At 35.6% G+C, this 14,259-nt stretch overlaps 2 protein-coding genes across 2 annotated transcripts; one reads left to right on the top strand and one right to left on the bottom strand.

Moving 5' to 3' along the window:
- Nucleotides 1–1,353: 1,353 nt before the first annotated feature.
- Nucleotides 1,354–8,226, bottom strand: nfu1 (NFU1 iron-sulfur cluster scaffold homolog (S. cerevisiae)). The gene is made up of 8 exons (XM_038285686.1): nt 8,106–8,226; nt 5,689–5,789; nt 5,365–5,500; nt 4,423–4,489; nt 3,181–3,298; nt 3,029–3,092; nt 2,771–2,945; nt 1,354–1,734 (listed from the first exon to the last, which is right to left on the bottom strand). The coding sequence occupies exons 1-8, from the start codon at nt 8,162–8,164 to the stop codon at nt 1,696–1,698; spliced, it is 759 nt and encodes a 252-aa protein (XP_038141614.1). The 5' UTR covers nt 8,165–8,226; the 3' UTR covers nt 1,354–1,695.
- On the top strand, nt 8,216–14,104 carry cunh9orf78 (chromosome unknown C9orf78 homolog). Its single transcript, XM_038285685.1, has 9 exons — nt 8,216–8,403; nt 8,564–8,623; nt 11,898–11,949; nt 12,034–12,104; nt 12,214–12,291; nt 13,166–13,363; nt 13,480–13,616; nt 13,702–13,806; nt 13,878–14,104. Exons 1-9 carry the CDS (start codon nt 8,321–8,323, stop codon nt 13,973–13,975), a joined length of 882 nt encoding a protein of 293 aa, XP_038141613.1. The 5' UTR covers nt 8,216–8,320; the 3' UTR covers nt 13,976–14,104.
- The last annotated feature ends 155 nt before the right edge of the window (nt 14,105–14,259 follow it).

The following is a 14,259-nucleotide window of genomic DNA, read 5'->3' on the forward strand; positions in this document are numbered from 1 at the left end:
AACTGGTAGCCTATATTATATTTTACTAGTTTTTCCCACAAATGCAGCAGTGGCACACCTGCATTGTGTTACAGCCTAATATCATTATATTACATCAATTTTTGGCACCTCAGAAAACAAATAAATATAAAATAAAAATACTCAAAATAGCGTTTTCCTTTGATTAACTGAATTTTTTTTTTCATTCAGTCACATATAGAAAAAAAGCCACCAACTGCTTTTACTAACTTGTGATGGAACTCAAATTTCCCTTAACATTTTTTATGGACAAATGTAAATGCACTATTTAAACACCCTGAATTTTACACATACAAAACTGTTTATGCTCATGACGTTAAAGTCCATACAAGCTTATCATAGAAATATTTAAATTTTCTAACCAATTTGTAATGGGGATACACTGATTGATTGGTCTTAATTTCCTTAATTTTGGGATATTGGTGATCGGCCAATACTTACATGAGAAAGCGATCATTTCTGCTGATCTTATCTACCTTTGCAAAGGTCCAAACATCACCCACTGTCCTGACTTTGATTTATAGTAGAGAGTTATTTCAGAAGTTATTGTTTCATAGGTAACGATTAATGTTTATCAGTAAGATAAGATTGGAATACTGAAGGTTTCTTGTGATCTTATTACAACTGAGAGTAGTTTTATAAAGTATTGCAGAATGAACTTGTTACTATTGCTTTTCCAGTGCTTACTTTCTGAAAACCTTTGTAAATATACATAAAGCTTATGCAAACTGTAGTTCTTAAAGATTATTACTTTTCTATTAATTTCCGCATCAGTGTATTTAAGAGACACAGAAATAAATTATAAAAAGCTGACTTTATCTCGATTAGTTTACCAGTGGTGCAAAGCTACCGCAAGGACACAGAGAAAGAAAAGGAACAAAACAAAGTAAAGATATAATAGAGGAAAGAGTGTCTCAATGAAAAAGGAATGCAGAAGAGTGGATGACATCTGTGATGTCATTTGAAACTTGAAATATCTTGATATGCTTCAATAGAAGTTACCCTTTGCCTAATGTATACATACTGATGTATAACAAACATGAACTGATGCTCCAGCAGACCTCAATTCCCCAGTGCTGCTAGATTTATAGCATCAGTGAAGTAAATCTTCAGACAAGTAGTTTCAGAGTGAGGCTCATCATAGTTATCAAATAACTCTTCAATTCATTAATAAAAATTAAACTGCTTTATTAAAAACAGCTTGCAGGTTCACTGATTGTTATCTGTGTATAGAAACAATGCATGACTAAAATATTTCCAAGATTATACTTCTCACAGAGGATTATATTAAACGTAGGACATTGGACAATTAATCAAATTAGACGCTGTAACAAAGAATTTAAACAATGTTTATTTATATAGACACAGTATATATTCTGTAAAGATAAAGTATCCAATATGAATTTCCAGCCTATAGGCAGCTTTGACTGCTGACTGATTCAGAAGTCATGTAACACTATGAAAGAATAAATACAAATTATTTCAGCGTATTCTTTTTATATGAATTTTGTCTTGCATTTTATTTCAGTTCTGCCATAACTTAGGCCAGAACTACAAAACGAAATGAAAAAACCTGGATGAATAAAGAGGATGAGTTCTTGGAATCAGAGTGGTGCTGAGAGCAGTTGTATTGCATCTATGGCTTTAAAAGAAGGAGGTGTGTTGAACAGGATCTGGTTAAACTTGAGCTGCTTCTTCGTCCTCATCTTCCTTCACCTTTGAGGAAAACAAAAAACATGTCTAGGTTGACATTTTACAGATTATTGCATTTAATATCTTGTGATTCCTATGCTACATCCAAAATACATCACAAAGCTTGTTGCAAAATATTTTTGGGGAAAATGTTTTGCTGGTAAAAATCTTTCTACAGTCAAATGATCAGAAAATTTATTTAAACTTCCTAATGGAACAAAATGTTCCTTTTCTCATTCATTCATTCGTTTAACTAAAAGGAACTACTAATAGTAATTAGTAGGCACCTATAACATTTGGATCTCTAGCTTAAACTTAAATGAATATTCATTTATCAGCATTTAGAAGCAAACATGAGTTACATAATTTTTCAGACATCTTAACCTTTGCAGGCTGTAGTTTTTGTTTTTGCACCCAGATGTACCGTTTCATTTTCACCTATGACAGCTAACAGGAAACAAGGTGGACTGCCTTCAATGCACAAACTAAAAGTAAAAAAAAATGTAAATCACTAAGGTACATCTGCATAACTATCGATAATTTTAGCAAAAAATGCCAGGTATTCCCAAACTTTATGATACAGGGTAAATAATCAGATTATTTCGCCATGATTTATTATCTTTCAAAGGATTAACTGACAAAAAGAAATTTTTTTATGACTTGATAAACAGAACTTTGTGGTTAGTCTAATAATAATTTTTTTGTCAACAAGACATTCTCCACTAAAGTCTTGATTTAGTTTCATAGGAACAAAAAGGTTTAGTAGAAAAGGATTTCCTCATTCAAGATGGCAAATGTTGCACTATTTGCTTAGAAATCAATTTCCAAAATGTCTGATAACATTAGAAGAATAGAGATGAAACCAAGACGACTAATAAATCTTTCTTCTGGTGTGAGAGATTCAGTTTGCCAAGCTTATGGAACCTGAATCTTTGACTTTTGTAAAACAAAAAACAAAAGTATAATTTTTAAGAGACCCAGCAGAATAATGATAATTCAGATTATTCCAATAAAAACTGGAGTCATTGATAGAAAAAAATAAAAAAACAAACAAGCAAACCTCTTCCACCGCCTCAACTTCAGGTATGTAAAACTGCAGCATGTTCTGGATGCCGTTCTTCAGGGTAACAATGGAACTGGGGCAACTGGTGCAGGCCCCCTGCAGCTTTAGTTTTACAATGCCGTCGTCAAATCCCCGATACAGAACGTCACCGCCGTCCTCCTGCACTGTAGGCCTGCAGAGTGGGAGCATCCGAAGGATGAGACAGGGACGAACTAAGGAATCTGGTTTTATGGAGGCATCTTCAGGAGCATTTACCTTATTCGTGTATCCAACAGCTCTTTGATCATAGAAACTACTTCATCATCATCCTCTGATGGTGCTGAAATATAAATAAATAAAGGAAGTTGCTGTTATTTGGAAATGGGAAAACATCTCATCTTACAGGTTCAGCAGACTGGGATCCTGACCTGTATCGGCCCTCGGCTTGCTGTCTTCATTCACAACTGGAAGCCCAGAAGTAAAGAAGTCCATGATAGCAGCATACACATCAGGCTTAATTACTTTCCATTCCAATGTTTCATCGGACTGAGCATAGAAACAAAAAATAGTGAAAGTCACATTATTACTTTACTAATCTTATTAAAAAAAGAAATTGGAGCAGAGGATTTAAATTTTGGTCATTTTCCAACAATAGAGAGTCAATATTCTATACATAAAATATAGAATATGATAAAATGGATTTAAAATAATCAATTGTTTACCTGGGAATAACAATTACAAGCATAAAAATTAACTCTAATCCACTTAGTCAGACAATCAAAGACATGGAAAAGTGGAATGTTTTGATTCTTGATCTAAATGCCAGAATTGAAATAATGAAGATTAAAGTACTACTTAGAATTTTAGATATGTTTCAGCCCCGGCCAGTGAGGATACCATCCTCCCAATCCATAGAGTGAGATAAAAAAAAAAACAATATTTGTTTAGAATGGTGGTAAAGAAAGAATTAGATATTCAAAACTCCAAAGACTCATAAAAAGAGGGAGGAGTGGCACTCCCAGACCTCAAAAATGTTTATTATGCAGCACCATCAAAGCTATTGATGTGCTGGTGCACAACAATCAGTACAGCTAAGTGGAAGGAAACAGAGTTGAGGGAGACTATTGTCAAAGAGGAGATAAGGAAGAACATGATTCCATCAGAAAATTCACTGTGGAGACCTGGCATACAATAGTCAAGAAATATTTAATTCAAAATAAAATTAAGATTTTCAACTGGTTAGCCTCTTATTCGAATTTTGAACCAGGAATTGTTAACTCTGAATTTAAGGTGTGGTTCAACAGAAGCTTGAATAAGTTAACTATCTAAAGGAAATTAGACCAGGTCACTCAGGGGAAGAAAAAAAAAATCACAGAAATGTTAGGGAACGCATATAAAACCCAAATAGACAATCTTGCATTGAAAACATTTGATTATAAGTAACAGTACTGCAGTGGCCTTTTTTTTACCAAACACCTCTTCACTCCAAGTTATTTGTTAAATGGTTAATATTTATTTTTACTAGAGTGAAAATATTTGTTAACAGCTCTACTCTCAAATGAGGACAATCTTTAGGTCCTCTACCCGGCCATAGCTGTGGCATTATTCTGCAATGAGTATATAAGAGTATAAGAGCTTTGAGACGAGCTGAATGTTACCATGAAATTTACCTTTGTGATGGTGATAAAATCAGGGCCAAAGAAGACACTCTTAACTCCATCAATCCGAAACAGCTGTCTAAAAAAAGCAGGTATTGGAGAAATCAAATATGAATGACAGAAATTCAAAGATAATTTTAAATGAGTCTTATTGTTTAAGCAAAGGCAGATACAATATATACTTTAACATTAAGCAAATACAGAAAGTATGTATACTATAAAATCTATTATACTATAGACTTAGACAGATTTATTTTTGTCATTTTGTATACACGAGTGTAAACAAAAGAAATTTTGTTTAAAACAACTCTACACAATTTCATTTTTTAAAGTGCAGCCTTGAAAACAGTAATAAATACATAAAAAATAGTAATATAAACATATGACTGAATATTTACAGTTCTAATATTATTATATATTTTTTTAATATAAATAAAAGAACCCATTTTACACAACATTCAGCAGTCTAATGGCAGTGGGGAAGAAACTGTTATGGAATCTGCTGGACCTGCATCGGATGCTTCGAAGCCTCTTCCCAGAGGGCAGCATCTATATATATATATAAACACACATAACTATATAATTGTAAATTATATATTTTAATTTAAATTGGATTTTGGTATATAGCTGTTAAAATCTGGAATAAAAGAAGCAAAATTACAAGAACCTTAAAAAGAAAACATTGTTTTTACAAAGTCAGTTGTAACGCACTTTAAAGGACATTTAAAGGTTTAAGCTGAAGTCAAAAGAATATTTTCTTTCCAGGTGGGAGTTTTGGGTCCCATCTATACATATAAAATACACAGCTTTTGAAAGACTAATGTATCAAATAAACATAGTATAGACTGATTTACCTTTTTTTTTTTTTTTTTTTACATTTGTGAGTTACAAAAACATGTTATCATAAAGAGCATTCTAAGATGAATAAGTACTTAAATAAAAAAACTCCCACACCTGGCTAAAGGTGAGCAGAATGCATCACGAGAGGTGGGAAAATTCATAGTCCCTTCCTCTAAAACTGTTCGCCCAGGCAGGAACTTCAGGCTGTTTGGATTTGGCGTGTCCTGTGTCTGCACAAACATGGTCCTTCCTGAGAAGAGACAAAACACCGTGGAAAGAAATGTAATTTGAGATGTTAAACAATTATAAATTCTGTCTATCTGATTGAATTCCATCTACAAATATAAGATCTTCCCACAGTATGTGAGCAGCTGTTACCACAAGAAAAGCAATCATTACACTAACAACCAGGTTTAATGAAATATAGAATAAACAAACCAGGAACGACCCAGACGGGGTTTTGTTGCCATCTGTTTGAGAATCCTGTGACTTGCGAGGACCAGTAGGATCTACTGCTCTGACATCCACTATTAGCCAGTCTGAAATGATAAACATATTGAAAAAGGTTACAGTTTCATTACCACATACGCAAAATTATTCCTATTACACATTAAGGTGCCCCTGGAGCCATGAAGGAAAAATCAAAATATTAAAGCTAGTAGTTGAGATTTACATGCAAGTTTTTATCTTTTTAAATAATGACAGCTTTCATTGGAGGATTACAGTTTTTGGACAGTTGCTGGCAAACTTCAAAATAGACAAAATAATAACTATAGAATTTTAGGTCTTAAAATATATAAGTTAAATACATCAACACTCCTTATACTTAAGGTTATATGAGGGAAAAGATTAAATTGAATTAAAGGTTGTGATAAATTCACACTCTTCTCTTTCTTCCAAATATTTCAGTTTTTTGCCACCAAAACCAATCTTCTAGATAACTTAAAGGTAATCCAACTGTCCAAATGTATTACTGAAGGCAAAGTGTAAGCAGTTCTTTGAAATATTGCAAGACGTGACACTGCAATGATGATTTCTATTTAATATGTTGTGCAGCAGCCTGCACAGTGGGTAGTACAGTTGCTTTGCAAGCAAGAAGGTTCTGGGATCGATTGCGGGCCTGGATCTTTCTGCATAGAGTTAGCATGTTCTCCCCAAGCATGCGTGGGTTCTCTCTGGGTATTCCAGCTTCCTCCCACAGTCCAAAAACACGACTGTTAGGTTAATTGGCATCTCTAAATTGTCCTTAGGTGTGAGTGTGTGTCTGCGTGGTTGTGTGTCTTTGTGTTGCCCTGCGATAGAATGGTGACCTCCTCAGGATGTACCCCGCCTCTAACCCATAGACTGCAGAAGATAGCCCCACTGCGACCCTGACAAGAACTCAGCGCGAGAAGACGGATGGATGGATGGATGTTGTAAAGCACAGCTTTTAAACCAGCTAAACAATTTACAATTACAACAAAACTGCTTCAATTGTTATATATTGAAATCAAATTATAATGAGAATAAAATGTTGAAAAATAGATCTCATGTTACATTGTTGATAAGACCCACACACTTCAGAAACCACTATCTTGGACCTTTGAGCTGAGAAGACACAGGGTGCAAATCCACTTAAATAATCTTTATCTCAACTCCAACAAAACCAGACAGTGGATAGTTAACTGGACCCTTAGTAGCCTAAAGTTGGCACATTTAATAGATTTTCATCAGACACTTTTAAAAACTATAACAACCCGCTAGTTCATCTTTTCTAAAAGAATAATAGAATATTAGGAAGTACAATTAGTTTTACAATAGAGTCAGGAGCCTTAATAATCATTGCTCCAACAAGAAATACACTTGGATCTCTAAAAATGTTTAAACAAAAATGTGTCGCAAATACTTAATATATTACTTGAGAAACTTAATAGATTTCCAGTGTGAAGCAGGGATCCCCATATGACCTCATTTACAGGTAAAGGTCAAGAAACACTGCACTTTTCCTAAAAAGAATAATCTTAACTTTATAGTTTTTTCCCCCTTTAGATCAGAAGCAAAACCCTTAATATGTATGTTGTTGACATGCAAAGGTTCATTCCTGGATAACTAGAACTGCCTCGTTTCCATCATCACTAAAAATCCAAGATGAGGATTTCAAATTCAAAACTTGATCCAATCATCGCTGCTTCTGTAGGTAGAAGGTATTTGCTGAAGTCATTTTAAATATCATAGAGCTCAATATAAGTTGGATCCATTTGTCTATATCATGACCTGAGATGACATTTCAATTAACCACTGTAAAAATAAACTTTACGCATTTAAACTAAACTAAGGGCTAAGTTTTTGTTTAACACTATTTACATAACAGACTATTGTTTTATGCCTAGGAGATTCTTATTAATTTTACATACAATATATCTAGGGTTCCATTTTTATGAGATTTAAATTAATTACTATATTTTCACAATAAACTACATTAATTAATTAAACTACTTTAACTATAAACATATTGATCTGTCACGTAATTTGATCTCCCTCAGTTTCACCAGATAATTTTGTGCATTCAAACAACTAACTGGTCATTATCAATTGGTTCTAAAATTACACAAAATCCATTTTAAAAGTTGTTTTATGGCCACTTATGAATAGAATAATGCTTTAAAATGTAAAACAAGCCTCGAAAGAAGAAAGAAACAAATCTCTCTTTTCTTACTATGGTTAGTAGTTTGAGTCTGCGTCATTCATGTTTAACAAGCCAGTAGCCTGCTAGTTAGCCACAGCTACATATAGCGATTTTAAAGAGGCCAAAAATAAAAAAAAGACGACGTGAAAAAAAAATTTGTCTGCATCCTTTTTCTAAAATATATACTTACGGTCGCACAAATCTTGCTGAAATACCCAACAACCTCCCGACCTGTGCATAAGTCGCCATGGTTGTTTTGGTTAACTAACAAGGACGGAAGTGGCTTTGTACAAGGCGGAAGTGACGTGTTATTATTGTACGTGCGGTAAAGTTTCCCCCCGTAGCATTTCAACAGCTTGCTGGCATAAAACGCATTGTTTTTGAGCTTCGCATCATTAATAAAAAATGCCTTGTGGTAAAAATTTTAGAAGGAGAAGGGACTCATCTGATGAAGAAGAGGAGGATAATGAGACAGCAGAAGAAGTCAGGTAAAAAAATAAGATAGATTAAAATATATTTGAAGCTAACGCCGTCTTAGCTAGCAACCTGTGCAATTAGAATTTATGAAGCGTGGTTTACATATTTTACACATTTAAAAAGCTATTTAACCAGTGTGTTTAATTTTATTTATTATTTTTTTAATTCTAGGTCAAAATTAGAGGAGGCAAAAGAACTTCAGAGTTTGAGGAAACGGCAGACCGGAGTCAGGTAGTGTGGGTTTGCTTTTTTTCATCAGACAAACTCCTTTAGTTTTAGTGTGATTGTGAAGCGCATTGCAAATTGATCAACACCATGGATAAATGCTATTAAAAAGTGGATTGGAAAAGTGGAAGGCTTTTGCTATTTATTATACGCGTATATAGGTGTTTGTTTATGTTAATTCAGATGATGAGGAAATTACGATGTAGCATGAAGGTGATTAACCTGTGTACACATATATTTTTTAATCTTTTCAGGTCAGGTTAATTTGCTCGCCTATCAGACAGGTGATATTATAGCTATTTAGCAGTCAATCTACACCAGCAGAAGACGCATCTCATTACATTGGAAATTCAAATTTCCTTCCTGTGAACCTCTGAGTAATAGTTTGATAGTTTTGTGTAAATACAATTATCCAGATGTCTGTTTCAGCATTACCTTAATACAAGGAATGTGACAAATATATGCCATGCAGATCTCTATGTGTGGTGGCTCATGAAGCACAATTTCCAATCACAGATAATGCCATGTTTCTCAGCAGACCTTTAAAAGGGAAACATTTTCAAAGCTGCTCCTATTCCTTTTAATTATAAAGACTTTTATCTCCTAATCAAATCTGCATTGTAACACTTCCATAAATAAATGTAATAACTGCAAATCCCTTTATTGTCTCACAATGGGTAAATTTACTGTATTTAACCCATCCCTTAGGGGAGCAGTGGGCTGCCACTGTGTGGTGCCGGGGGAGCAGTGTGGGGTTCAGGGTCTTGCTCAGGAATCCAAGTGCAGGCTGTGGGGATCGAACAGTACGGGGTTGAAGTGAAGCCACCGGCCGCCATAATGATACTCCCTTGTCACAATGTAAACAATTGGTTTGCTACAACATCGAACAATGACAATGTTCTCATTTTCAGGAGGACTGAAGACTTTTTAAAATAAAGATAAATTTGTCACTTTAACACACACTTGCTGTTTCATAGCATAAGTAGATTACTTTAACATATAATAAAAAAAAACACATTATGAAGTCAATGAAGTTTCTAATTCATGTAATATAACACATACGAATTGATCACAATAAAATTAATGTGTTAGCAGTGTGATAATACAGATTTGTCCAAAGTGGCACATTGTTGATGTACATGTAATATATATGTATTTATTAGATTGTTATGGTAATTAATTACATCTTACATGTCTGGTAATGCAGTGCAATATATATATATATATATATATATATATATATATATATATATATATATATATATATATATATATATTTTTTATTTTTATTTTTTTTCGGCATCCACTTAATAACGAATTACTACATTGACATTTCACAGTGAATTATTTTCTATTTACTCTACTTTCTATTTTCTTACCTTAGACACGATGTCAATGGCTAATTTAGTGACTAACTTCAAGTAAGTCCAAGATAGCCAGCCTAATGTTAAGCTACATACTATACTGTAAGATACATTGGCATATACACTATATTGCCAAAAGTATTTGCTCACCTGCCTTGACTCACATATGAGCTTAAGTGACATCCCGTTCCTAATCCATAGGGTTCAATATGACGTCGGTCCACCCTTTGCAGCTAGAACAGCTTCAACTCTTCTGGGAAGGCTGTCCACAAGGTTTAGGAGTGTGTTTATGGGAATTTTTGACCATTCTTCCAGAAGCGCATTTGTGAGGTCGCACACTGATGTTGGACGAGAAGGCCTGGCTCTCAGTCTCCGCTCTAATTCATCCCAAAGGTGTTCTATCGGGTTGAGGTCAGGACTCTGTGCAGGCCAGTCAAGTTCATCCACACCAGACTCTGTCATCCATGTCTTTATGGACCTTGCTTTGTGCACTGGTGCACAGTCATGTTGGAAGAGGAAGGGGCCAGCTCCAAACTGTTCCCACAAAGTTGGGAGCATGGAATTGTCCAAAATGTCTTGGTATGCTGAAGCATTCAGAGTTCCTTTCACTGGAACTAAGGGGCCAAGCCCAGCTCCTGAAAAACAACCCCACACCATAATCCCCCCTCCACCAAACTTTACACTTGGCACAATGCAGTCAGACAAGTACCGTTCTCCTGGCAACCGCCAAACCCAGACCCGTCCATCAGATTGCCAGATGGAGAAGCGCGATTCGTCACTCCAGAGAACGCGTCTCCACTGCTCTAGAGTCCAGTGGCGGCGTGCTTTACACCACCGCATCCGACGCTTTGCATTGCACTTGGTGATGTATGGCTTGGATGCAGCTGCTCGACCATGGAAACCCATTCCATGAAGCTCTCTGCGCACTGTTCTTGAGCTAATCTGAAGGCCACATGAAGTTTGGAGGTCTGTAGTGATTGACTCTGCAGAAAGTTGGCGACCTCTTCGCACTATGCGCGTCAGCATCCGCTGACCCCGCTCCGTCAGTTTACGTGGCCTACCACTTCGTGGCTGAGTTGCTGTCGTTCCCAAACACTTCCATTTTCTTATAATACAGCTGACAGTTGACTGTGGAATATTTAGGAGCGAGGAAATTTCACGACTGGATTTGTTGCACAGGTGGCATCCTATCACAGTTCCACGCTGGAATTCACTGAGCTCCTGAGAGCGACCCATTCTTTCACAAATGTTTGTAAAAACAGTCTGCATGCCTAGGTGCTTGAATTTATACACCTGTGGCCATGGAAGTGATTGGAACACCTGATTCCAATAATTTGGATGGGTGAGCAAATACTTTTGGCAATATAGTGTATGTGGATTTTCTTAGTTAGTACATCCACTGACTGTGAAATTACCTGTGGAACATCTTCCCAGAGCCGGCAAACTGCTTGTATTTGCAGCCAAGGCTGCACATGTAGGCATTTTTACTGCATATCTCCATGGGAGTGGGGAGTACCAGCATGGCAGATGGTGGGTTCTGTTTTTTCAGCCAATCAGCAATCCAGTGAATAAACAGAGATCAGTGCTTGCAAACTTCTCAGAGCAAAAGCGCACTGCTCTAACCACTAGGTAAAACTTCCCCCATGAAGCAGCCAGCTTCAGCCAGCTTTTACAACAATGGCCTTCTCCTCCTTGTAGAGGAGACCAGTGAATCTCTTTAGGAGTTATCTCACTACAACCTATTCAACTATTGAGTATTTGAAATATGTAACCCTGTTTTTTAACGAATCCACAAATGAGTGTCAAGTTTTAAACTGGTTTATTAAACAGTAATACATTATTACAATTTATTCAAAGTCTCCTGCGTGTGGAATAGACCATTCATTGGTAACTTTACAATGTAATTATTTTTCCAGTATAACCGCCCTATTGGTTGGAGAGAAACTTCCACCAGAAGCTGAAATAGATGTAAGTCATGTTATTGATTCTCAACATTTGTGTGTATTTAGAACATGTTTTAAATTTGTTTTCAAAACGGATCATTTCCGACAGAATGATCCATTCAAACTGAAGACTGGGGGGGTTGTGGACATGAAGAAAGTGAAAGACAGGAACAGAGACATGTAAGTTAACGCTAATAATGCACTTGCATTTTGGCGTATTGTAAATAAAAGAGCTTGATTTCACAAATAGGCGTACCCTCTGTTAAATTTGTGTGTCATCAAATTACAGGACAGAAGATGAGACAGACCTGAACCTGGGCACATCTTTCTCAGCTGAGACTAACAGAAGAGATGAGGATGCAGACATGTATGTATGCTTTATTCACTCTACAATAAATAAATATCTGCACAATAAAGAAATACAGAGCAAAAGAAATAAAATAAAATGGAACCGATTAATAATTGCATATGTGCTCAATGGTTGTTTGCTTCCTATTCAAAGACTGGAGCCTAATATCTCTGAGTTTGTGGATCTAATGAACAGATACTTTAATATGTTTGATAAATGCAGGACTGCAGCGTATGTAGCATATATATTTATCTATAGCCTTTCAAATCATGCTTCAAATTCATGCTTTAAATTCAAGAAAAAGGAGTAGTTTTTCAAAGCTGAGGAAGAGGAACGGAGTTCAATATTGTAGCCTGTAAATGCACAATGAAAGATTTCATAGTTTTAAAGCTGCTTTTAGGTTTACAATCATTCATTAGATTTAAATTGTATAAGAAAAAAAGACATCTGCTGCATATTTTGTTTAGTGTAAACATGTATTACTTTAAAAAATGAAATGCATGTTTCTCCTTACATGCGCTTTTCCCAACACTCTTTCACTTTCTCTGGAAATTTTATTTTATTTTGGAGGGTCCAGTTCTGCATTCTGTTGTCTTTTTTTCTCTATTTGTCGAGTAGTTATGCATTCCAGATCAGATTTTATTTTTTTGCTGATTGCCTGTAAATTAGACCAAATGCAAGCAGAAATTTTGAGGTTTACCAGTGATATTTGGGTATATCATTTATCGTCACATATTGATAATTTGGGGGATTTTTGTGAATGGTATGCAATCAATCATGGGCTATTTCAGTATAAAACATTTTGGTTTAATTACACGTGCAGTTTAAAAGTCATTGCAACTGATACAGTTTCACTGCATCATCTGAATACTTAATGTGTTTATCTTCTTAGGATGAAATATATCGAGACTGAGTTAAAAAAGAAGAAGGGCTTGGTGGAGGCTGAAGAACAGAAAGTCAAGGTGAAAAATGCAGAAGACCACCTCTATGAGCTGCCTGAGAGCATCAATGTCAACTCAGCCAAGAAGACCGAAGAGATGTTATCTAACCAGATGTTGAGTGGAATCCCTGAAGTTGACCTAGGCATCGAGTACGTTCGGACTGTTTAATAATCTTTTCCATTTTTTTTTACACAATTGCTAGTGTTTTAGATGTGTAAATAATTTTGAAGTTTGCCAAGACTGAAAGCTTCTTCCTTTTTTTCAGTGCAAAGATCAAAAACATAATTCAGACAGAAGAAGCAAAAGCCAAACTGTTGGCAGAACAAAGAAACAAAAAGAAAGACCAAGGCACATCATTCGTTCCAACAAACATTGCTGTGAATTATGTCCAACACAACCGCTGTGAGTTAATCCCTACATACTGCAATGTGTTGTAATAACCCAAATGATTAGCAGGACTTAAGGGGATTTCTTTTTGTGCTTTTAGTTTATCATGAGGATGTTAACGCACCACAGAGGCATCACAGACACAAAGAAGAACCTAAAGCAAGACCGCTTCGGGTTGGAGATACAGAGAAACCTGGACCAGAAGGTAGAGGGCATCTGCCACACGCTGTTAATGTCCTGAAACTGCAGCAGTCTAAATAATTTCTCTTTTAACAGTTCCGTCACCACCCAACCACCGCAAACGTCCAAACAATGAAAAAGCCACAGATGACTACCACTATGAGAAGTTCAAGAAGATGAACCGAAGATATTAGCATGGAAATAACCGACATGGCGTCATCTTTCTCCACACTGAGTCATAACCTAGTTACCTAAAGAGTAATGACAGCAGCTCTCCCATTGCCAGTGTTGTACCCCTTAACTATTGTAAAAAAAAAAAAACATGTATTCTGCCATGCATGTGTTATTCTATTGATAAGATTAGGCTTCCTACAAATTATAACTTTGACCAACAACCTTCAGTCTTTTTTGTTGTAAGTGTGCAAATACAATTAATAGTTGTACCTTAATGTAATTTTTTTTTCTTTTAACACCTGCA

Source organism: Cyprinodon tularosa, unplaced genomic scaffold (genome assembly GCF_016077235.1).
Source record: "Cyprinodon tularosa strain WSP-4 unplaced genomic scaffold, ASM1607723v1 ctg214, whole genome shotgun sequence".
In the NCBI taxonomy this organism is placed as follows: Eukaryota; Metazoa; Chordata; class Actinopteri; order Cyprinodontiformes; family Cyprinodontidae; genus Cyprinodon; species Cyprinodon tularosa.

Bases quoted from the DNA above. Each gene is read 5' to 3' on its own strand.
- nfu1 (XM_038285686.1), bottom strand. From the start codon at position 8,164: ATGGCGACTTATGCACAGGTCGGGAGGTTGTTGGGTATTTCAGCAAGA. The intron at 4,490-5,364 runs GTGTGGGAGTTT...TGCTTTTTTTAG, and splicing joins TTCTGCTCACCTTTAGCCAG to ACAGCTGTTTCGGATTGATG. The intron at 2,946-3,028 runs GTAAATGCTCCT...CCCACTCTGCAG, and splicing joins CTGTTGGATACACGAATAAG to GCCTACAGTGCAGGAGGACG.
- cunh9orf78 (XM_038285685.1), top strand. From the start codon at position 8,321: ATGCCTTGTGGTAAAAATTTTAGAAGGAGAAGGGACTCATCTGATGAA. The intron at 8,404-8,563 runs GTAAAAAAATAA...TTTTAATTCTAG, and splicing joins GAGACAGCAGAAGAAGTCAG to GTCAAAATTAGAGGAGGCAA. The intron at 13,364-13,479 runs GTACGTTCGGAC...CCTTTTTTTCAG, and splicing joins GAAGTTGACCTAGGCATCGA to TGCAAAGATCAAAAACATAA.